The sequence below is a fragment of the Prunus avium genome, chromosome 6 (assembly GCF_965620075.1).
Source record: "Prunus avium chromosome 6, drPruAviu1.hap1.1, whole genome shotgun sequence".
Lineage (NCBI taxonomy): Eukaryota > Viridiplantae > Streptophyta > Magnoliopsida > Rosales > Rosaceae > Prunus > Prunus avium.
Window position 1 is genome coordinate 38,635,621 of NC_142289.1, and position 25,065 is coordinate 38,660,685.

Below are 25,065 nucleotides of genomic sequence, written 5' to 3' on the forward strand. Positions count from 1 at the left end.
AAATGCTATAGCCGTGCGGCTATACTATTACTTTTTAAAAAGTTGGGGAAAACCGATTCTTTTAAAGGTATAGCCGAACGGATATACTATTTCACAACCCTTTAAGTAGCATAAGATGTATTTCTCTTCTTTAATTACTTTGATTAGTAATTATGTTTTAGTTGTTATTTACTTAGTGAATATTAAAGGAAATAAAGAAAAAGAAAAATCGAATTACTATTTATAATGTAATATAATTCATGAAGTTAATTAAAATATTTAATACTAATTATTCACTAAATAAATAATAGTGAAAATATAATTACTAATTTAACTAATTAAATCAGTCAAATATATTATTGAATTACTAAAAATAAATTTTTTAAAAATTAATTAACCTAAACATCATAAGTTTATATTTTTTTTTTTTAAAAGTCCTCTCCCGACGAAATTTCGTCGGCAAAGGTTCTTTTGTCGGTAGAAACCTAATCCGACAAAGTTTTGTCGGCATAGACCTACGCCGACGAAATTTCATCGGGTAAAGTGTTTGTGTTTTTTTTTAATTTTTTTTTTAAAATATAAAATTAGTTTCTTTAATTTTCGCCGACTTCTTTAATTTAATTAATATCTTATAAAGGTATGGCCGCACGGCTATACTATTTCACAAACCCTTTAAGTAGCACAATATGTATTTCTCTTTTTTAATTACTTTGATTAGTAATTATGTTTTAGTGGTTATTTACTTAGTGAATATGAAAGGAAAAAAAGAAAAAGAAAAATTGAATTACTATTTATAATGTAATATAATTCATGATGTTAATTAAAATATTTAATACTAATTATTCACTAAATAAATAATAGTTAGAATACAATTACTAATTTAACTAATTAAATCAGTCAAATATATTATTTAATTACTAAAAATAAATTTAAAAAAAATTAATTAACGTAAAAATCCTAAGTTTATATTTATTTTTTTAAAAAGATCTCTCCCGACGAAATTTTGTCGGCGGAGGTTATTTTGTCGGGAGACACCTAATCCGACAACTCTTTGCCGGCATAGACCTATGCCGACAAAATTTCGTCGGGAGAAGTGTTTATGTTTTTTCTTTGAAATTTTTTTTAAAAAAATATAAAATTAGTTTCTTTACTTTTCGCCAACTTCTTTAATTTCATTAAACTCTTATAAAAGAAATGCTATAGCCGTGCGGCTATACTATTACTTTTTAAAAAGTTGGGGAAAACCGATTCTTTTAAAGGTATAGCCGAACGGATATACTATTTCACAACCCTTTAAGTAGCATAATATGTATTTCTCTTCTTTAATTACTTTGATTAGTAATTATGTTTTAGTTGTTATTTACTTAGTGAATATTAAAGGAAATAAAGAAAAAGAAAAATTGAATTACTATTTATAATGTAATATAATTCATGAAGTTAATTAAAATATTTAATACTAATTATTCACTAAATAAATAATAGTGAAAATATAATTACTAATTTAACTAATTAAATCAGTCAAATATATTATTGAATTACTAAAAATAAATTTTTTAAAAATTAATTAACCTAAACATCCTAAGTTTATATTTATTTTTTTTAAAAGTCCTCTCCCGACGAAATTTCGTCGGCAAAGGTGCTTTTGTCGGGAGAAACCTAATCCGACAAAGTTTTGTCGACATAGACCTACGCCGACGAAATTTCATCGGGTAAAGTGTTTGTGTTTTTTTTTAAAATATAAAATTAGTTTCTTTAATTTTCGCCGACTTCTTTAATTTAATTAATATCTTATAAAAAGTGGGGGAAAACCGATTCTTTTAAAGGTATGGCCGCACGGCTATACTATTTCACAAACCCTTTAAGTAGCACAATATGTATTTCTCTTTTTTAATTACTTTGATTAGTAATTATGTTTTAGTTGTTATTTACTTAGTGAATATTAAAGGAAAAAAAGAAAAAGAAAAATTGATTTACTGTTTATAATGTAATATAATTCATGAAGTTAATTAAAAATTTTAATACTAATTATTCACTAAATAAATAATAGTTAAAATACAATTACTAATTTAACTAATTAAATCACTCAAATATTTTATTTAATTACTAAAAATAAATTTTAAAAAATTAATTAACGTAAAAATCCTAAGTTTATATTTATTTTTTTAAAAAGACCTCTCCCGACGAAATTTCGTCGGTGGAGGTTATTTTGTTGGGAGAAACCTAATCCGACAACTCTTTGCCGGCATAGACCTATGCCGACAAAAGTTCGTAGGGAGAAGTGTTTATGTTTTTTTTAAAATTTTTTTCAAAAAAATATAAAATTAGTTTCTTTACTTTTCGCCAACTTCTTTAATTTAATTAAACTCTTATAAAAGAAATGCTATAGCCGTGCGGCTATACTATTACTTTTTAAAAAGTGGGGGAAAACCGATTCTTTTAAAGGTATAGCCGGACGAATATACTATTTCACAACCCTTTAAGTAGCATAATATGTATTTCTCATCTTTAATTACTTTGATTAGTAATTATGTTTTAGTTGTTATTTACTTAGTGAATATTAAAGGAAATAAAGAAAAAGAAAAATTGAATTACTATTTATAATGTAATATAATTCATGAAATTAATTAAAATATTTAATACTAATTATTCATTAAATAAATAATAGTGAAAATAGAATTAGTAATTTAACTAATTAAATCATTCAAATATATTATTTAATTACTAAAAATATATTTTAAAAAAATTAATTAACCTAAACATCCTAAGTTTATATTTACTTTTAAAAAAAGACCTCTACCGATGAAATTTCATCGGCGAAGGTTATTTTGTCGGGAGAAACCTAATCCGACAAATATTTGTCAGCATAGACTTATGCTAACTAAATTTCATCGGGAGAAGAGTTTATGTTATTTTTTTAAAATATAAAATTAGTTTCTTTACTTTTCGCCAACTTCTTTAATTTAATTAATACGGCTATAGTATTTCTTTTTAAAAAGTGGGGGAAAACCGATTCTTTTAAAGGTATAGCCGCACGGCTATACTATTTCCCAAACCCTTTCAGTAGCATAATGTGTGTTTCTCTTTTTTAATTACTTTGATTAGTAATTATGTTTTAGTTGTTATTTACTTAGTGAATATTAAAGGAAAAAAAGAAAAAGAAAAATTGAATTACTATTTATAATGTAATATAATTCATGAAGTTAATTAAAATATTTAATACTAATTATTCACTAAATAAATAATAGTTAAAATATAATTACTAATTTAACTAACTAAATCAGTCAACTATATTATTTAATTACTAAAAATAAATTTTAAAAAAATTAATTAACCTAAACATCCTTAGTTTATATTTATTTTTTTTAAAAAGACCTCTCTCGACGAAATTTCGTCGGCGGAGGTTCTTTTGTCGGGAGAAACCTAATTCGACAAATTTTTGCCGGCATAGACCTATGCATACGAAATTTCGTCGAGAGAAGTGTTTATGTTGTTTTTTAAAAAATTTTAAAAAAAATATAAAATTAGTTTCTTTACTTTTCGCCAACTTCTTTAATTTAATTAATATCTTATAAAAGAAATACTATACCCGTACGGATATACTATTTCTTTTTAAAAAGTTGGGGTAATCCAATTCTTTTAAAGGTATAGCCGCACGGCTATACTATTTCACAACCCCTTTAAGTAGCATTATATATTTCTCTTTTTTAATTACTTTGATTAGTAATTATGTTTTAGTTGTTATTTACTTAGTGAATATTAAAGGAAAAAAAGAAAAAGAAAAAATGAATTACTATTTATAAAGTAATATAATTCATGTAGTTAATTAAAATATTTAATACTAATTATTCACTAAATAAATAATAGTTAAAATATAATTACTAATTTAACTAATTAAATCCGTCAAATATATTATTTAATTACTAAAAATAAATTTTAAAAAATTAATTAACCTAAACATCCTAAGTTTATATTTATTTTTTTTAAAAGACCTCTCTCGACAAAATTTCGTTGGCAGAGGTTCTTTTGTCGGGAGAAACCTAATCCGACAAATTTTTGCCGGCATAGACTTATGCCGATGAAATTTCGTCGGGAGAAGTGTTTATGTTTTTTTATGAAAAAAAAATATATAATTAGTTTCTTTACTTTTATTTTTTCGCCAACTTCTTTAATTTAATTAATATCTTATAAAAGAAATACTATAGCCGTGCGGCTATACTATTTCTTTTTCTAAAGTGGGGGGAAAACCGATTCTTTTATTAAAAAAATTGGGAAAAACCCAATATAGCAATACGAAATACTATTTCTTTAAAGCAAAGTGGGAAAATCCGGGTATAGCAGTGCGGCTATACTATTTCTTTTTGAAAAATTTAATAAAACCTAGTATAGCCGCATGGCTATAATATTTCTTTTAATAAAAATTGGGAAAACCCAGTGTAGCCGTTCGGCTGTACTACTTATTTTTGAAAAAATAGGACTAGGAAAACCCACTTGGGGAAGATCAACTCTCCCATTCGTAAAACTAATAAAAAAAGATAACAGGAAAATATATCAGAGAGATAAAATGAGTGAAGAAATTAAAAATGACTGTGTATTTTATAGAGTACATATTAAAGAAGCTTAGCTTACTCCTCCCCAACGTCTCTAAGGATGTTTCGTTAGTTGATTTGCAATGCCTAAATAAAATGCAGCTTCATATACACCTTGAGCAGAAAACACAGAATCTGGTGCACTTCCCATAACAGTAACACTCAATGAGCCAACTGTCCCAGCCCCGTAGTAACAGTAAAGGTAAAGCTCTTGAAAATTCTGGTACCAAAATTTTCTTGTGTCCATTCACCCTTGATAAAGTCTCTAACAGGCTATATGATCAGACAATGGCATTCTATGAGATGGGATATACATTGCATGCTTGGAAAAGAATTTATATTCAAGCTTATATCATTGAAAAACTTGAAAAAGAGTAGCAATTAGTAGCGTTTGATCGAACACATAAGCACCTTGATGTCCAATGAGAAATTGGAAACAGTATGAGTCAGTACAGCATCACGCATGTCATGGGGGCGTCCTTCAAAAATGTCTTGGCAAGAATTTATAATTAACAAGTTTGATGGAGACCTAGATATATAGTATGTCTTGGCAAATTCTGCACAAATTTTCCTGCACCTTTCATATGCTTCTTCAAGAAAGCAAGGACACAACTCTGGCTTTCTGCGGCCACCTTCCGTGGCCATGTTACATGTCTGAGACTGCCTTTGAACAATTTACTCTATACCTGTAAACCAGCAAAAGGAATGCCTCGTAAGGGAAAATACTCATTTCCTTGGGAGCTAGTATCCCTTCCCTTCAGCTCTTGCTGTGGCCATAGATTTTCAGGGTGGGAATTTTCCACTGTCTCTTATGAATATGCCTTTGGTGCAAGCGAAAATGGTGGTGAACACATTGGACAACTAGCGTTATTTCTTTTAGCCTTATTTCTTTTGGAAACAGTCCAGTGAATAAGATAGAAACATGAAGTGAGTCCTGAATATATGAAACGTCTCCTTTCAATGATGACGTCTCACAAATTTGAAAACTTTAATACAAAAAATTAAGCTTGTCTGGTGGGGTTGTCTTTAGCTAATCGTATTGTATCGTATCTACCCAATTATTTTTGTATAGTATGTCTTCATGTATATATATATCAATTTCGCTTTCAGTTTTCTCCAATTTTCTTGACAACCAGACAGAACCATGGCGTGGCCTTGTTGTCAGACCATTGAAAATATAATATATAACATCATTTTGAAAGTCAAATTTGTCCCAAAAAAATCGAAGTTGATGACAAAAGAGTTAAATGAACCAACAACGAAATCTTTGACTAACGAAACAAATCTTCCATGGAAAACGTGCTTACATTACATTTCGATGTGCTAAATTATATAGCAAAGCTTAAATCACACGAAGTCACCAGCCAAAGATTACCAGGAAGAAGTTCAATGATGAGGAAGTAATTCCTCTTCTCTTCACTAGGAAATTATAACACATTTACAGCAGGATTGTAACTAATAAGTTAATTAAAGCAGATTTAGGTCCTATACAAGCTTGAAAACTTTGCAACATTACTGCCTATAGACATGAAACCTGTCACTTCTGTTCATATGTAAAACTATAGGATCGTATGGTAGTGCAAGTGGCTTGTAGCTCAAGTGGTTAAGAGAATTTATCACTACAGCCAAAGTCCTAGGTTCGATTTCTCCCTTCCCCAATATCTATTGTATAATAAATAAAAACTATGTCCGTAGTAGGAGTGTTTACTTTTAGTGATTAAGAACATTTAGCTTCACATTTTCATAAAGAATGGAAAAAACAAATATAGCCGACCGTCTATACTATTTCTTTAAAAAGAATTTAGAAAAATACGAGTATAGCATGGCTCCTATACTGTTTTAAAAAAAAATTGGAAAAATCTGAGTATAGCCGTGCTGCAACTATTTCTTTTTGAACAATTAGGGAAAACCCCAGTATAGCCATGCGTCTATATTATTTCTTTTATAAAAAAAATTGGGAATAGTTGTGCTGCTATACTATTTCTTTTTAAAAAGTGGGGGGAAACCGAGTATAGCTATTTATTTATAAAATATAAAAAAAAACCCAGTATAGCCGCGCGGCTGAACTATTTCTTTTTAAAAAGTTGGGAAAACCGCGTATAGCCGCCAGGCTATACTATTTATGTTATAAAAAATTGGGAAAACCCCAGCGTAGCCTTGAGAAATACTATTTGTTCTTTAAAAAATTGGAAAAACCCACGTATAATTGTGCGGCTATACTATTTCTTTTTGAAAAATTAGGAAAAAATCCATGTATAGCTCCCGGCTTTCTTTTATTAAAAATTGGAAAAACCCAGTATAGCCGAACGGCTATACTACTTTTTGAAAAATTAGGAAAAAACCGAGTATAGCCGACCGGCGATTCTATTTCTTTTATAAAAAATGGAAAAAACCCAGTATAGCCGTACGGCTGTACTATTTCTTTTTAAAATATTGGAAAAATCCGAGTATAGCCCTTTTTAAAAAATTCGGAAAAAAAACCTAGTATGGTCGACGGCTATACTAAAAGGAAAGACAAGGCATATATTTGACAAATAAAATAAAATGCATATATTTGACAAAATATAATTAGTTTAGAGATTTGACAGGCAGACAAGGCATTAAATCAAATTGAAACCAGCTTTTAATAATTTTGTCTTCAACTTCAGTCTTCAATAGAAGCAAGGAAAGCGTTAAATCCAATGTCAAAAAGGAAAGCAACTGAGCATGCTGAGTATGAGAAATAGACAAGAGTTTATTCAGTCCTTCTTTATAGCTTCTCCTCCGTTTTCCTAAGCCCCAAATTTGAAGTCAGACACACGTTGAGACACACAATGCAGGAAAACAAAAAACACAAAAAACTCTGCGTCATGTGTTTCTGTCAAAAAATAAAAAAGAAATCAATTCACTGGGATTTATACAAATAGTTTGGACATTTAAGTATCGTTGCGTTTGTAGTCCAACGGTTAGGATAATTGCCTTCCAAGCAATAGACCCGGGTTCGACTCCCGGCAGACGCATAATTATATATATATATATATTTCATAAATTCTGGGTGGTTTAGCTTAGATTTTAAGCGTACATTTAATGAGCAGTCACCAAAAAGATAAAAGAAAGGGACAGTCACTAAAAAGATAAAAGTATCTTAACTTAAGGAACAATTTATGCTCCCACCACCCATCCAATTATCTTAAGGAATAAATTTTTTTTATTTTTAGAAATTCTAGGATTGCATTCATAATTCATTTGAAAAAGTCATAAAGAATCATTACAATAACGAAGCAATCTAACATTAAAATTAAGACAATCTTAAGATTTGAACAATCATTTTGAAATTATTAAGGGCAAGAATATTTGGAATATATATCAGCTTTGCATTAATGACATTTTCTTTAATTGGACTGGATACATAATGACTTGTATAAACCAAGGATTCATAGCAATCTCCATCCAATATCATCCACATATATATATATATATATATAATGACTTATGCCCATATTGGTAAACTCGTTATGAGCCGTCCATGCGAGTTGTCAACTTTGTTTTGGTGTTAAGGGCAATCAATATAGCTCAAGAAAACAGACAAAATCTTAGCTGTTATTATTAGTAGCCTATATTATGATATACTCAGAAAATTTATATTGAGTGTTGCACTTTCCACCTCTTGTCTTATTTTCCTATATATTTTATCTTCAAATTTTTAAAGATAAATTTACTCTCTTGTAAAATAACTTTTACCTTCCGTTTGAATGAACTTAGGGTATTTTATGAATTATGGTGTTTAATTGTATGAGCGCATATAAAGAATAATTTTTTTTTTCTACACTCAACTAAAGTCTACATTCGAAATGAAATAATAATTAAATTTAATTCAATGGATATTTTTCTCAAGCAAAGTATATGAGAATTTTTAGATGTATTAAGATATGCTAAGATATTTCGGATATCTCATATATGTATTCTTCTCCAATATGAAGATATTTATAAACAAGTACAAAGATGTGTCAATCCTAAATACAATAGGAAATAAATTTACATTACAATAGCAAATAAATCTCAATTATAGTAGACCTAATTAAATAGGTAACCAAAATCCTAACATAGTAAGAACTAAAATCCTAACTAAGGAAAACTAACAATTTTTCAGTATTAAACTCCTATCTTTATTTCTGAGCCAGAAAATAAACTCCGATCTTTATTTGAATGGAATGACCCAAACACATTCCGAATACAACTCTACCTTCTTAACTTAACCAAGCCAATTTTTTTCTTGTTTGATCGGAAAAATCAGCACACATGGCTCTCCAACACCAGCAAGAGCAACCCACTATGCCATCTTCTCCAAAACCACCAATCCTTGAGGATCAGGTTCTTCCCCTCACCACCACAACAACCACCATCTCCTCCACCACCACCACACACAGAAAGAAGCTCACTCTCATCCCTCTCATCTTCCTCATCTACTTTGAAGTTGCCGGTGGCCCTTATGGAGAAGAGCCTGCAGTGCAAGCCGCTGGACCCCTTTTCGCCATTCTAGGGTTCCTCATCTTTCCTTTCATCTGGAGTGTCCCTGAAGCTCTCATCACTGCTGAGCTCTCCACAACCTTCCCCGGCAATGGCGGTTTTGTCATCTGGGCTGAGAGAGCTTTTGGTCCCTTCTGGGGCTCTTTGATGGGTACCTGGAAGTTCCTTAGCGGTGTCATCAACATAGCTGCCTTCCCAGTTCTTTGCGTGGACTATATGGACAAGATAATACCGGCTTTTGGTTCGGGATGGCCTCGGTACCTTGCCATCTCTGTTTCAACTCTGTTTCTTTCGTTTATAAACTATACTGGTTTGACTATTGTGGGTTATGCTGCTGTGTTACTTGCTATTGCTTCACTCTCTCCATTTATATTGATGTGTTTGATTGCCATTCCAAAGATTCATCCTCATAGGTGGCTCAGTTTGGGCCAAAAGGGTGTGAAGAAAGATTGGAACTTGTTCTTTAACACCCTCTTTTGGAACTTGAACTTTTGGGACAATGTTAGTACTTTAGCCGGAGAAGTAGAGAACCCCCAGAAAACTTTTCCGGTGGCTCTTTTCGTTGCGGTGATTTTCACTTGCTTGGCATACTTGTTCCCACTTTTTGCTGTGATTGGTTCAGTCTCTGTGGATCAAACTAGGTGGGGATCCGGATTTCATGCTGAGGCTGCTGAAATAATTGCTGGAAAATGGTTGAAATATTGGATTTTAGTTGGTGCAGCGTTATCAGGAATTGGTCTTTTCGAAGCCCAATTAAGCAGCAGTGCTTACCAAGTTCTTGGCATGGCAGATTTAGGCTTCTTGCCTAAGTTTTTCGCGGTTCGGTCAAAAAGGTTTAATACCCCATGGGTCGGAATTCTGATTTCCACCATGATCACTCTTGCAGTCTCCTACATGACCTTCACAGATATAATATCATCTGCAAATTTCTTGTATAGTTTGGGCATGCTATTGGAATTTGCATCCTTTATTTGGTTAAGAAGGAAGTTGCCGGCATTGAAGAGGCCCTATCGAGTTCCAATGAAGCTGCCAGGTTTGGTGGTCATGTGCTTGATTCCATCTGTGTTTTTGATCTTTGTGATGGCTATTGCTACCAAGACTGTGTATTTAATTAGTGGTGTGATGACTTTGGGTGGCATTGGATGGTATTTTTTGATGAAATTTTGCAAGTCTAAGAAGTTGTTCAAGTTCAGTGTTATTGAAATTGAAGAAGGCCGACAATGACAAATTGTTTGGTTAGTTTGTGAAATATATCTAGTGTCATTGTATTCGAAAAGCTGAATCCATTTTTTGGTGAATTTTGCGTAGTGGTTCTTGGTGCTGTGCTGGTTTGAGAATGCATGGTTGAATTTCTAAGTTGAGACTCGCTTGATCAGCGCAGAATTTGTTTGAGTACAGACAGTTCAATGCTAATGAAATTTAAGAAGAATGTTGAATGACATGAACAGAGGATGGCTAACTATCGATGCCGCAGTTCACACACACACAATCTTTACATGCATGATGCTGTCTTTAAATCATACACACTTTCTACTTTCACCTGCTACTTTGTTTAGTCAGATGATGCTGTGATTTGGTCCATAGCACAAAGATATTATTAACATTGTAGTTGTCTAACATGCAGAAAGGCTCTGTCTTTGTACCATTTTAATTTCATGGCATGTTTACGTATCAGTAATGGGTATCGGAATCATTCCAATTCATTCTTCAATATCAAAATTTAGCAAAGAAGAAAAGTAATATATTAATTTTTGTAAGAAATCAAGATCCTTGATTGAAAGATGACTTTCGATTGAAGTTTACCTTGTATAGCTGATTTTACTTGGACAGCACTTCCTTTCCTTTTTCTCTATGTAATTACCTTAGACCTAGGATCTAGAGATTCTTTCCTTATTGTAAATCTTAAGGATTGTAATATATTTGTCAATTTTGTAGAACGAATCAATACAGAAAATATGGTGAATACTTTGTTATATTTTTCCTTAAAAAAACTGCAATACGCCAATTTCTGAGCAAGACCAATTAGATCCCCTTACAATCATAAACAGCCTAAGCTCTTTCCTCATTGTCCAATTTTTCTTCTTCCATTTTGAAATCAAACCACATCTTTGATTTGCTGAGATTCATGAAAAGGTACCACGCAACACCAGACAGAGTCATCAATGCACTAACCAAATAAACAGCTTTGGTGGCCACAGCCAACACATAGACCAAAAAACCAGATGGAATCAAGCACATAACCACCAGCCCTGGCAGGCCCATTGGAACTTCAAAAGGCCTTTTCAGAGCTGGAAACTTCACTCTCAACCAAAGAAAAGATGCAAATTCCAATTGCATTCCCAAGCTGTACAAGAAATTGGCAGAAGATATAATGTCTGTGAAATCCAAGTAAGAAACAGAAAGTGCTATGACTGTTGAAATCAGAATTCCTAACCAAGGGGTGTTGAACAATTTGGACCTTGCCCCAAAAATCATTGGTAAAATTCCCAAGTCTGCCATACCTAAAAGTTGGTATGCACAACTACTTAACTGGGCCTCAAACAGTCCAATAATTGATAAAACTGCACCAATTTCAATCCAGAATTTCAGCCATTTCCCAGCAATCATTTCCCCAGCAGAAGCTAAATACCCATCAACCCAATCTTCTTGGTCAAGTGGAATAGCACCAGTTGCAGCCAGGAGAGGAATTATGTAACCCAAACATGTGAGAATGCCAGCAGAAAAAAGTGCTTTTGGGTATAGCTTTTGGGGTTCATCTACTTCACCAGCTAGAGTACTAGCATTGTCCCAAAAATTCAAGTTCCAAAATAGGGTATTGATAAATAATGTCCAATCCTTTTTAACACCCTTCTGACCCAAACTGATCCATCTGCTTGGATCAATCTTAGGGATTGCAACCAAAGACATTATTATAAATGGACAAAGTGACACAATCCCTAAACCTACTGCAGTGTAACCAACTATACTCAAACCAGAGTAGTTGAGAAACGATAGCACCAAAGTTGAGACAAAAACAACAACAAAGCGAGGTAGGCCAGAAGAGAAAATGGGAATTACCAGCTTGAGATAGTCTACACAAAGAATTGGATATGAAGCCAAGTTGATGACCCCACTGAGGAATTTCCAAGAGCCCATGAGGGAGCCCCAGAAGGGACCAAAAGCTTGGTGTGCCCAAATGACAAAGCCGCCGTTGCCGGGGTAGGCGGTGGCCAGCTCAGCCGTGACAAGGGCCTCAGGGATGCTCCAAATGAAGGGGAAGATGAGGAAGCCAAGAATGGCAAAGAGAGGACCAGCAGCTCCTACAGCTGATTCTTCACCATAGGGGCCTCCAGAGACTTCAAAGTAGATGAGGAAGACAAGTGGAAGAAATGCTAGCTTCTTGGGATTCTTGATGGTGATTTTAGGTTGTGATTCTGTTTGTTCTTGTTCAAGAAGGGATTGGGAGCTTGTGGAAAATTCTGAGGCTGTCATGCTTTGCATCTTGTTGGATGTCAATCAATAAAATTCATATTCAAGTGGGGGTTTTGCTGGCTTGGCCTTTTGTTGTGCCTGTGGGGACCCAAGATTCTGAAAGTTAGTTGGATAGAATCTGAATCATAGAAGGTCAAGTTGCTTCCAGATTTTCAATTGCACTATTCAACTGGTTTGCTCAAATTCGGAGAAAATGAAATGTGAAAAGCTTGTAAGTGGTCCTTACCTTAGGATGGGAGAGAAAAATGAAAAAGCAATACAAATGCAAAGCTAACACGCAAATATCTGCATATGTTTCTATCAACAAATCAATAATATCCACACTTTTCATACTTTATATATGTATATTATATAAATCTTTTTCCTATAGGTAGTATTATACATGGACATATTAGCATAAGATATTTATTTATTTTTTCGTCTTTTTAAAAAAGTTTATGAATGAGTGCTGCTATTTCTACCCACCCAACGTGTAAATTTGAAGAAAAAAAAACATAATTCTATCTTTTCACCCACCATTATTCATAAAATACCATTTAATTATTAATTCAAGCACATTCTCTTTGCTAATCATTAGTAGTTGAGATAAGGAGAGGATCAAGTTGTGTTTGACGGACTAAATAAATTTTTTAGTTTAATATTTTGATTTTATGGATAAATGTTTTAAAGAGAAAGGGGTACATTTGAAGGGCAATTTTCTATTGTGTTCCATTTGTGCGAAAAAAGAGAAAGGTTAAAGGAATAGAAACAACACCTTGGAGACCAAAAAAAGAATGAAAATAATACTGCTAAACATGGAATAAATTTGAGTTGATGTTTTTTCCCTAAGTCTTTAGAAGTCATTTTACAAAGAGGTAAAGTTGTCTTTAAAATTTTGAAGATAAGGTAGGTGGGGAAATAAGACATGGGATGGAAATAGCAGCACTCTTATGAATATACCCGAGTTGATTTATTTCACTGCTCTTTTAATTATTATGTGATATATGCTTTTGCCGACAATTACTTTGAATTTGAGGTTTACATCTATACCAAAAAAAGGGTTGATCACAAATAGTAATTGTGATAAATTTTGTTTTAGTACTTTGAAGTTTATCGAGTTTCAGTCTTTATTATATGTAGTTTTTTTAAGTCTCAACTTCATACACAAAGTTAAATAGATGACGTAACCGTAATTATGAAAGGAACTACACTGTTGTGGAGTGATTCTTTCTTGAGAGGGATTCATATCGATAATTATGGATGATGTGTGTAAAACATGAGTTTAGTTAGGTGTGCTAGTTTTGGCTGTCTCTTGAATTTTGGTGGCTACACGTTGTTCACCTTGTGTAATTCAAAATATTAATTATCTGCATGCACCAACATCGTTTTAGCTTTTAGGGACAAAATTCAAATTGTTCTTATGTGTTTAAGTATTTCTAAACAACTATAGAAAAGTAAATTTAGTTTAATTATGCCAAGATCACACTTATGAGACGGCCAATGATGATGAATCAACAAGTATGATAAGGATATAAAACCATGAACAAGAAAGGTAAGAAAATTGTTGAGGGGATATCAAACAACTGACTTGGAAGTTGGAACTTTTATGAAGATGATTTTCAGACCAAAAAGTACCAAAGTCCAAAGTCCAGGCCTAGAAAGAATATATTTCAGCCCAAAGCAACCTTTTGTCTTTCGTCAAACCCACTAGCTAATCCGAGGCCTAATGAGTTTTAGCCCAATAGGTTTATATTAAGCCCACTGAACTGAAGTTTGGGTCAAGCTCTAGGCATGAAGAGCAGAGTCCAATCAGTTAAAAAACTGAAATGGATTTGATTGTTACTCTGGCAAATTTGAGCAAAGAGGCGTTTGTAGTCCAACGGTTAGGATAATTGCCTTCCAAGCAATAGACCCGGGTTCGACTCCCGGCAAACGCATTTTGCTTTCTTTTTTTTTATTTTTGTTGTTGTTCTGATTTCTCACTTTGAGTGATGAATGAAATTCACAAAAAGGCAACTTCTGATGGAATAAACAAATATCTCCAATCAGAAAAGCTAGTTCAGAATGAACCGCGCCATTGAAATGAATAAACCATAGAAAAATGAACTTTGCTTGCTAGTTATATATACTCAAATGGGGTTGTGATTAGGTGACCAAGTATGTATATAACATGCAACTGTTATGCACATTATGTCATGCACTTCTAATAGAAAATGAAGGAGATGCAGTGTGATGGTTACAACTTATAGTTCAAAGCTCTGTGCTTGGTGCAACCCTATTCCTTGTCAATAGCAAGCTGCTAAACTGACAAAGCTCTCTGTTTATTTTTTTGTTCTTCTTCTTCTTTTGTTGTCTAGGGGCAGCGCCCAAGAAATTTCTGAGAAAGAAGCATAACCAGTAAAAGAAGAGAGGCATGGGATGGGATGGGATTGAAAGTAGGCAAGGGTTGTATTGTATCCATGTTTTGAGTTACATCAGAACTTTTGTTGCCACATGAATTTACCAGCTGTTAAAATATGTACTTTGTAATATTATGTGTACGTGCATGGAAGTTGTGAATCTTGTGATGGATTATAGTTTATAGTACAAACTAACCCTTTCTCACAAGTGACAACAATGTACTGGTACAAGCAATTTCCAAGAAACGAGCTTGCACAATACAAACTGCAGAAAGATTGAGTATAATAATTTCATACATTTTGACAGCGTTTGTTTCGTGCCACATGAACCGAGTTATATAGGCAGCTAGCCTTCCAATCCAACCACCACCAACAATCTTGGAACCCAATCACAGAACTCTACACCACCCACATTTGAAAATTTTCCATTAAAACATCCAAGAAATCCCAACAAAAGAAAAAAAAGAAAACACCATGAAAGCCGCCAATTCTTCTCCAAATTCAAAAACCATTCTTCCTGAAAATGAAAAACAAGAAGCGGTACAAGAACCTCCAATGTTTAGCACCACCAAGATCAAAAGCAAAAGCCTATCATTCATCCCTTTAGTTTTCCTCATTTACTTTCAAGTCTCTGGTGGCCCTTATGGCACAGAGTCCATTGTTGGCTCTGGGGGGCCTTTCTTTGCCATCCTTGGCTTTCTACTCTTCCCAGTCATTTGGAGCATCCCTGAGGCCCTTGTCACTGCTGAGCTGGCCACCGCTTTTCCAGGCAATGGTGGCTTTGTCATATGGACTCACCAAGCCTTTGGTCCCTTTTGGGGCTTCCTTGTTGGTTTCTGGAAGTTTCTTAGTGCTGTCATAAACTTATCTTCCTACCCAGTTCTCTGTATAGACTACATTGATCCAATACTGCCAACTTCCTTCTCACCCTTGCCTCACTATTTAGTTATCTCTGTTTCAACGATGTTGCTCTCTGTTCTCAACTTCATTGGTTTGCCTACTGTAGGCTATGCTGCAATATCTTTGGGGGTTTTGTCATACTTGCCATTCTTAGTAATTTCTGTTTTTGCAATTCCCAAGATTGATCCTAGCAAATGGGCTGTTTTAGGCCAGAAGGGTAGGAAAAAAGAATGGCCATTGTTCTTCAATTCCCTGTTTTGGAACTTGAATTGTTGGGACAATGTAAGTACTTTAGTTGTAGAGGGTGTTAAGAAACCCTCCAAGACATTACCAAAAGCATTTCTCTCAGCTGGGTTGTTGACTTGCTTGACTTCTTTGATACCTATGCTAGCTGCAACTGGGGCTATGTCCCTTGACCTAGATGATTGGGTTGATGGGTTTTACACAGTTGTTGCAGAAAAAATTGTGGGGAAAAGGTTCAAAAAATGGGTTAGGATTGGAGCCTTTTTATCTGGCATTGGTGTGTATCAGTCCCAATTGAGCAGCTGTTCATACCAGCTTTCTGGCATGGCTGAATTAGGCTTGTTACCGAAACTTTTCGGTGTGCGGTCCAAACGGTTCAATACACCCTGGTTGGGAATTATGATCCCAACAGTGATATCAGTCCTGGTTTCTTACATGAATTTCAGGCATGTCACATCCTTGGTGAATGTTTTAAACAGTCTGGGCATGCTAGTCGAATTTTCGGCTTTTATTTGGTTGAGGGTGAAGTTTCCAGGTGTGGAGAGGCCCTTTAAAATTCCAATTACCAGGCTGAGGTGGTTGATAGCAGCGTTGTTCATTCCATTTGGGTTTTTGGTGTACGTAATTTGTGTTGGCACAAAAATTATATACTTGGTGATTGTTGTGCTGACTGCGGTTGGGATCATTTGGTACTTCTGTATGAAGATTTTCCAAGCTACAATGTGGCTTGACTTCATCCATGTTGTGAAAAAGCTAGCAGATTATGAAGACTTTGGGGGGTAAGTTGATTGTTTTGGACTTGTTTGTAAACCTCTTCATGATGATGATTTGCATGCAAAAATACTGACTCTTATCTTTTCTTCTTCTTTTTTTTTTTTTTGGTGTTGCTGCAGCTATTATGAACGAATTCTGAAATAAGGTAGTTGCAGTCACATCCATATTTTGCAATTGTTATTGTGAAGAAGTGATCAAATCAAATGTTTATTTGATTTGATGGATCAAACGTGGCTGACTGGATGTACATTTTAGTAAAGTTGTAAAAGTTTGACGTAGTAGTATTATTCCTTGTTCCTATGTATAAGTTATCAGAAAAATAATGTGAGATGCATTTTTATTTTATGAGTAAGATCGATGATTACGTATCCATAATTATTTGATGTTGGGGTCAACTGTGCTGGAGTGGAATAAATTAAACACAATTATTAGAACCCTCAATATAATTCCTATAAGCATCCATAACTAATAGGTTTACCACAACTTTGAGTAGAGGCTTTCAAAAAGTTTGTATCTAAAGCCACTCAAATTTGACTCATTCATTCTAAACAATATTAATCCATTCTTATTTGTGCGGATTAGACTTGACAATACTTATTTTAGTTTAATTGATTTGCCAAGAAAAACGGTTGAGGAATACAAATACTGCGGAACACAAACATTGAAGATTTGAACCTAAGACTTTGAAGAACATAAATATGTATTGCCCACATAAGGAAATCCTCTCATGAATTCTTTACGAGGTTGATGGTCGAGGTGTTTGTCAATAAAATTAAGTGACAACACACAAATGAAGTCAAACACAAGTATTCTTGAAACAAAGCCTCTAAATGAAACTAAAAACTAATGAGATCTACCAATAGGGTCTAGCTTAGTTGAAAATGGCTTTGACCTGTAAATAAGAGGTCTCAAATTTGAACCCTCATGATATTTTGATTGTGTGTGTGTGAGAAATCTCGTCCCATGTAGGCTATAGTTTAGCAAAAATACTTACTTGTAACGGGGATAACACTGTTATGCTATTCTCGGCCGATAACATAATGACACATGAAAAAGTTATCCTATGTGTCATTGCGTTATTAGTCATAGATAGCAAAAAGCGATATCCGCATTGCATGAGAATTTATCTCGTAATTTAGAATATCTCTTTTACTAAACAAACACTCATAAGATCTTTTCACAAGCATATAGACAGTTACTCCACAATACTTTTAAAAACAAGAGTGGATGAGACTAACAAACCTAATCTTAAAAGCACATCTTTCCTTTTAGTTAATGAGCCCACACAAATCCAATTCACCATAAGCGAACACAAACAAACAAAAAAAAACTATTAAACTTCAGTTTCAAGAACCAAATCATATCAACCTGTTGCTAAGCCTCAAGTCTCTCTCACCAATTGGCGAATTGGCATGGAAATTAATCCAAGATTCAACTGAGTAACTAATAATAACTAGCAAGGTGACACCAAATTCAAACTCATCATCCTCACCATCCTCATCCTCATCCTCATCTCCTCATCTCCTCATCTCCTCATATTTATATATATATATATATATATATATATATATATATATATATATATATCTTGAATTATTGATTGAATTCTATACACACAGCAAAAAGACATTTATCCACTTATCCGCCACGTGGCAAGCCAGTTTTACCCTGATAACATCAAGACCGCCCGTGACATGCCATGTGTGAAAAGGGACCCACCTCCTGTCATTGAATCATGAATCATTCATCCCCATGTGTGTACAGTTTGTCCATTGAATTTGATTTGCATTATGCGTTGCCGCCCTCCTTTTCGGCCTCATCCAATCCAACCCCTCCTTTCTTTTTCTACTTTCTTCTTTTCTTCTTTTCTTCTTTTCTTCTAAGTCACTGAACCTTATCCATCCTACAATCTCTATTTTTTATCAACTAGTCAAAAATCATCTATCCCTTATTGTGGGCCCACAGCCAGATTTTAATAATATATTTTTCTTGGAAGAAAAATGAAAAAAATATCGCCTTCCAATCCGAAACAGGATTTTTTTTCCCGACATCCCCAGTGCAATATTGTCCTAAACATACAGTTTTTTCATCTTCAAACTGTATCTATAAATAGTCAAATGCCCAAACTTCATGGTCTACAACGGCAAAAGCAAACACACTCACTTACCCAAAAAACACTAGTTTGCTGCAAAAGTTACATCTTTGCATTCCTGCAAAAATTGCATCTTTGCTCTGCTGCATAGTTCACTTCTTTGCTAACATGTGGAGTCTTAAGTTGACTGAATTGCTTCCGGGTCTGCCTGAAGAACTCGGGCTCGAGTGCTTGGCTAGGTTGCCTTACTCAGCGCACCCAGTTGCTTCCCAGGTCTGTCGTCCATGGCGGACGCTATTAGAAAGTCAACAATTTTATCATCACAGGAAGAAAAATGGCCACACCCATAAAGTCGCATGCTTGGTTCAAGCTCTTCCTCATGAGCCCGTCGTATCAGAATCAGACGGACCCAAATCCAACGACTCTCACAGTTACGGAATCGCCGTGTTTGACCCGGTGAGTTGCTCTTGGCAGAGAGTCGACCCGGTGCCCAAGTACCCAAATGGGTTGCCTTTGTTTTGTCAACTGGCAAGCTGCGAAGGGAAGCTTGTGGCGATGGGCGGATGGGACCCGGTGAGCTACGACCCGGTCACCGACGTGTTTCTGTACGATTTCACAAATTCTCAATGGAGAAAGGGCAACGACATGCCGTCCAAGCGTTCCTTCTTTGCAATCGGGTCTTACTCGGGTCGGGTCTACGTGGCGGGCGGGCACGACGAGAACAAGAACGCGTTGAAATCAGCGTGGGTTTATGATTTGAGACTGGACGAGTGGACTGAATTGACTCAGATGAGTCAGGAGCGAGACGAGTGTCAGGGGATGGTGATTGGGGACGAGTTTTGGGTGGTGAGCGGGTACGGCACGGAGAGCCAAGGGGTGTTTGAGGGAGGCGCTGAGGCGTTGGAGTTCGGGTCGGGTCGGTGGAGGCGGGTGGACGGAGCGTGGGAGGTGGGCCAGTGCCCGAGGCAATGCGTTGGGGTTGGGAGAGATGGAAAATTGATGAGTTGCAGTGAGTTGGACTCGGCCGTCCGGGTTGGAACGTGCGGAGTGACGGTGGGGGGTGGGACCCTGGTGATGGGGTCGGAGTACCAAGGGGCAAAGCAAGGGTTCTATATGGTGGAGGAAATGAAGGGAGGGCAAAATGGTAAATTGGAGAGGATTAGCGTACCTGATGAGTTTTCTGGGTTTGTTCAATCGGGTTGCTGCGTTGAGATTTGAATTTTTAATAGGACATGCGTGACATGAGCATATATGTATAATGTATGTATGATTTCGGGTTCAATTATTTTGAACGGAAGTTTGGTATCTTATTTTTCTGTTTTATGACTATAGATACCCGCATGATGCAAGTGGCTTGTAGCCAGGACCGGTCCATTAATTTTAGAGACTTGAACATAAATAAAAATTGAGACTTTTTATGTTCAATATTTATTTTATTTTGAACAAAAATTTAAATTTAAATTTAAACTTAAGTTTGTTAGTTTATGTAAAAGAAGCCCGCTACATGAAAAGTAAAAAAAAACATCCACAAAAATTTAGAATAAAGCCCAAAATATATCAGTTACGCATATAAAAGGCCTTTTTGCTATTATATCTCTCGGGTTAAAAGGTGTTACATGAGGCCTTATTTTTTGGGGGGCTTTGTGCCATTGCCTAGCGCGCACAACCTATGAGCCGAACTTGCTTGTAACTCAAGTGTTTAAGAGCAATTATCTTTACATATGATATCTTATGTTTGAATTGAATTCCCCTTCTAATATCGCTTTCATCAACAAAAACAAAAACCACATGACACATGAAACTCATATTTGGACACCATGCCCCCTCGTTTGAGTGAATAGGCACTTGGACAAAGTCTTAATATGTAAATGCAACTAAACGAATGGTGTTATGATTAACTTGGGCAAGGTCAACTTGATCCAACCAGCAATCGAATTTAAAAAAAATCAGTTGACTTGAGATTTGAAGTAGTGAGTAGCTAACACTCTCTATTATTAGTCACACTCACATATGGCCGACCTGTGTTGGCATGGCATGGCATGGCCAACAAAGCAATCGCCTTATTACAGGTAGAGTAGAAAGGTAGCGATTTTAGCGGCCCATTTACAAGCTTCAGCTTATCCATCAGCGACCCTACTCATAAGATATGTGCAACCCCGCACAAGGCCTCTCCAAATTTTAAAGAAACCTAAAGACACTATTTTCTTTTGTGTGAATAACGTTTTTGTTTTACTTCTCTTTATTATTCATAAACTTTTGGTCTAACTCAGTAAAAAAAGAAATTGATTTGCAGACAAGTGTTCTCAAGTTCGAATCCCTCATAGTACTTTGATAGTGTATGTGAGAAAACGCAGCTCCCCTTACTAACTTTGCGGAAAAAAAGTGAAAAAAGATGGGTGGGTATGTAAAAGTTTGGACTTTGGACTTCCGGTGGTTTTGAATTTCGAGTACGAGTGTTGGAGAAGTTTCTTTTTCTTGTAGTTTTTGGGTGCTGGTGGCAAGCAAGTTTAAGGGAATGGGGTTCTAAATACGCTTTCGCCCAAGTGAGGCTCAAATTCAGCCCGAAGAATCCCTTGAAAGCCCATGCATTAGCCCTGCGGTTTGGTCTTTCAGTACAGTAACATCAAGATCAAGGGCAAAATACCAAATTTGCTGGGCTTTTGAACTCTCAATACTCATCCATTTTGTTGACCGATTGGATTATTATACTAAATTTAATTAATTTACAACTAAGAACTTATTTAGGTAACAGAAAGCTAAAAACAAATTTTCCCAAATCTTAATCCATATACAAAAATACAATGCATATGTGTACTTTTGAAATAGGTTTATATTTTCTTAAGCTAAACTTGAAAATAGATGTAATAATCTCCACTAAAAATGTGTAATTATGTAGGACAATTCATCATACATTAAATTACTTTCTTATAGTCTCAACTCAACACATTCCCTGATAGAATTTAATACCAAAATTTCGTTAATGTCATTCGTTTTGATAATCTCATAAACTTAGGTGTGGTGTGTTTGATTAGTGATGCACGTCACACCATGTAGAGGTTTGACAAGACAAAATAAATGTAGGACATGAAAATCTTATGTGATGCAATTTTAATAGGTAAATGATTTTCTCACTCCTCTTTTATCTACCTACATTCTTTTTTGTTTAGAAAAATAAAGTGTAGGTGGATAAAAAGGAAGTGGGAAAATCAGTCATCTTTTAACGCACATGGGGCATGTAAATAAATAAGCCTTTTAATAAATAAAGTATAGTATTTGTATATACGATAACATGAAGTACCCACAATCACCTACCCCTAAATCTAGGAATAAGTTCTCCATAACCCCCCACCCCCCACCCCCCACCCCAAAGCTCAAATTTCATCAATTTAGCCCACTGAATGATGCATGCATGTACTTACATCCAGTCCCAAACCCTAAAAAGCATGCTAATTGCTACCCTAAATAATTAATAACTATTGGAATTTAGGAGGTGTGATGTGTGTTGCTCTGATACCATTGTTGGTTTATATGGTGAGGGGGTTTAGGATAATAGACAATAGTTGAAACAAAGTGATTTTATTACATTGGAGGAGAATAGTACATGACTTGGTGTAGGCTAATTGGCCTTCTTCTTTGCTTATTGGCTTATTGGCCACCACACTTGATTTAGATTAGTTTTGGGCTATTTGGCCCTTCAATTAGATTGGTGAGCTTATTGGCTCCTCAACATAGCTTTTTGTTTGGGTAGCTCTGGCTTCATTAGTTTGGGAGATGGCTTGTTTACTCCCACATAGATTGGGAGTTAGTGGATGACTCCACTTTGCTTTGGAAGGCTACAAGTCCTTTTATAATGAAAGTAGCCGACATAGGTGTTTGTGCCTGATAAATCACGGTCGTACACTGACCAAAGGGGTCTTTCCCCTCGGCCTCAGCACCTGTTCGCAATCCAAAACGTAGCGCTTTTGCCTTCCTCAAAACAAAGGAAAAGTTGCGAAAGCATAGTCATCTCGGCCTTGCAAACATGGTATCGACAGGCCGAGGCTGAGGGACGAAGGAGACACGGCCGAAGATATTAAGAGTCAAATCGTCACATGGCAGCAGGGTCCCACACCTCATTTAATGAAGTAACGCCTCTGACTAGCAAACCCACTAGCCGCAAAAGGGCATTTAATGCACGAGGGAAGAAGGGAAGTGACTCAAGTCAGGATTTGGTGACAGAAATCAGAGTGGTTAGGAGCCAACATACTTACAAACATTCTTACAAATTGAGGTCAGATCACCAACCACCAAACAAGGGCATTAAATGCGTCCCCACGGCCAAAGGCGCAGAACCCACGATCAGGGCGGCGGCCGAGATTTATCAGGATTCATGGGGTCACACCACCATGCTTCACGATCCCAAATGTCGATTGGACTACCCACTTGCTTTGATCAGGCTCCACAATGCAGATTTTCAGCCTCGATTACTTCTCCAAGCGCTCCTTCTATAAATACCAAGTTCAAGCTACATTCAAAGGGTTCAAACACCAAACAAAAGCCTCCCACAGAGCAAATTATATTTTCCTGTAATGCACTTTCAATACCTTTACTTGCTTTCCTAGGAGTAGTGTTAGTTTGTAAGGAAAATCCGTTCATCAATATATCATACGACCCTTGATTTTCAAGGCGCCAGAGCACCATCTCTGTTACTCTTTCATTCATCCCATATATCATACGACCGTCGCTCCTTGAGCAACGCGCCGGAGCAATGCCCAAAATCTACCATCAACACCACTACTAAACGGCCTTATAGCTTAGGCCGTGAACCTGACGGCCGAGATCAGTTCCTCTCTCGGCCACAATCGTTTGATTAGAAGTCGAATTCAAACAGGCGCACCACTTAACCATTTTATCCAAACCACGTCTCGACGCACGGTTGACCGTGCTGGCACGCCCGCGCACAACCGCACCGCATCCAAAAGAAGGAAGCCACGTGTTAACGCACATCCCCTCGGCCTCGAGCTCCAGGCCGTGTGATTTGCGCAGCGAACAATAGGCTTTCTCCACCGACTTGGGGTTAGTTTGGCATTGCTGTGCTTTTAAAAAAAATTGCTTCTGCTGTGCTGCAAGAATAATCAGCTGTGGAAAAAATCAGTTAGGCGTTTGGTAAACTATATTTGAAAAAGTGTTGTGAGTAATCAAAGTGTTTGGAAAACTTTTATACATAAGCACTTTGAGTATGTATAATGACCAAAAAAGCCACGAGATATAAAAATTAATTGAAAATGAGCCATTAAATGTTAATAATAAAAATAATAATAAATTGAAAATGAGAGAAATAATATTAAAAAAATTAAAATAGTCTAAAAACAAATAAAAGTCTCTACCAAAAAAAAAAAAAAAAAAACTCTCAGCTCCCATCTTCTTCTCTTCACAACCCTTTCCCCATCACCACCACAAACTCTCACCCCCTCCCTCTTCTCCTTCCCTGTCAGGAACCAATCCCCCCGCTGCAAACAATCGCCAGACCCCTCTAACAACCTCACCGACCCGACCCCGATACCATATCACCACACCCAACCCCTTCACCTACGCCAGTCCCACAGAACAAACCTCACCAAACCACCACCTCTCTCTCTCTCTCTCTCTCTCTCTCTCTCTTGATCTCTCCACCCAAGCCTCCACCATCTCTCTACTGGATCCCCCAAGCTGCCCAAATCTTCCTAGCCTTACCCACTGCTCAAATCCACCAAGCCATATCCACTGCCCAAATACAAATCTTAGGGTTTTTTACTCTATTTTTATTCAATTTAATGAAATTTACGAATCAACACATGAAATTCAATTTAATTCAGACTGATTGCTGGTGAAATTGCAGCGGCTATTATGGCTTACAATAATTGGCCCAACTTGCAATGAGAAGAAGGAAGAAGATGAGTGTGTTGTGTGTGTGGGAGCCAAATTATATCAAAACCCTAGGTCAAATATTTCCTTCCATTTGGGGATTATTTGACCTAATTGGGAGTTACTCAATTTAATTGGGAGTTACCCAATTAAATTGGGAGTTACCTAATTAAATTGGGATTGATTTGATTCCTACAATAATTAGGGATTTGATTTTAAATCAAATCCCTAATTAATCCAATTTCGCCAAATC

General features: G+C 35.6%; 3 protein-coding genes, 2 non-coding genes and 1 pseudogene across 5 annotated transcripts; 5 read left to right on the forward strand and 1 right to left on the reverse strand.

Annotated features, from left to right (window-relative positions):
• Positions 1-7,492: 7,492 nt before the first annotated feature.
• TRNAG-UCC (transfer RNA glycine (anticodon UCC)) lies at positions 7,493-7,564 on the forward strand. The gene has a single exon. It is a non-coding gene; the product is annotated as a tRNA-Gly (tRNA).
• A 1,119-nt stretch (positions 7,565-8,683) lies between these two features.
• PUT4 (Amino acid permease family protein) lies at positions 8,684-10,512 on the forward strand. Its single transcript, XM_021965728.2, has one exon. The coding sequence runs from the start codon at positions 8,844-8,846 to the stop codon at positions 10,293-10,295; it is 1,452 nt and encodes a 483-aa protein (XP_021821420.1). The 5' UTR covers positions 8,684-8,843; the 3' UTR covers positions 10,296-10,512.
• A 504-nt stretch (positions 10,513-11,016) lies between these two features.
• LOC110762997 (putative polyamine transporter At3g13620 pseudogene) lies at positions 11,017-12,762 on the reverse strand (annotated as a pseudogene).
• Positions 12,763-14,386: 1,624 nt separating this feature from the next.
• Positions 14,387-14,458, forward strand: TRNAG-UCC (transfer RNA glycine (anticodon UCC)). The gene has a single exon. It is a non-coding gene; the product is annotated as a tRNA-Gly (tRNA).
• Positions 14,459-15,235: 777 nt separating this feature from the next.
• On the forward strand, positions 15,236-17,182 carry LOC110762963 (putative polyamine transporter At3g13620). The gene is made up of 2 exons (XM_021965694.2): positions 15,236-16,842; positions 16,957-17,182. Exons 1-2 carry the CDS (start codon positions 15,395-15,397, stop codon positions 16,979-16,981), a joined length of 1,473 nt encoding a protein of 490 aa, XP_021821386.1. The 5' UTR covers positions 15,236-15,394; the 3' UTR covers positions 16,982-17,182.
• A 1,663-nt stretch (positions 17,183-18,845) lies between these two features.
• On the forward strand, positions 18,846-20,246 carry LOC110762956 (F-box/kelch-repeat protein At2g44130). The gene has a single exon (XM_021965684.2). It carries the CDS (start codon positions 19,098-19,100, stop codon positions 20,145-20,147), a length of 1,050 nt encoding a protein of 349 aa, XP_021821376.1. The 5' UTR covers positions 18,846-19,097; the 3' UTR covers positions 20,148-20,246.
• Positions 20,247-25,065: the final 4,819 nt, after the last annotated feature.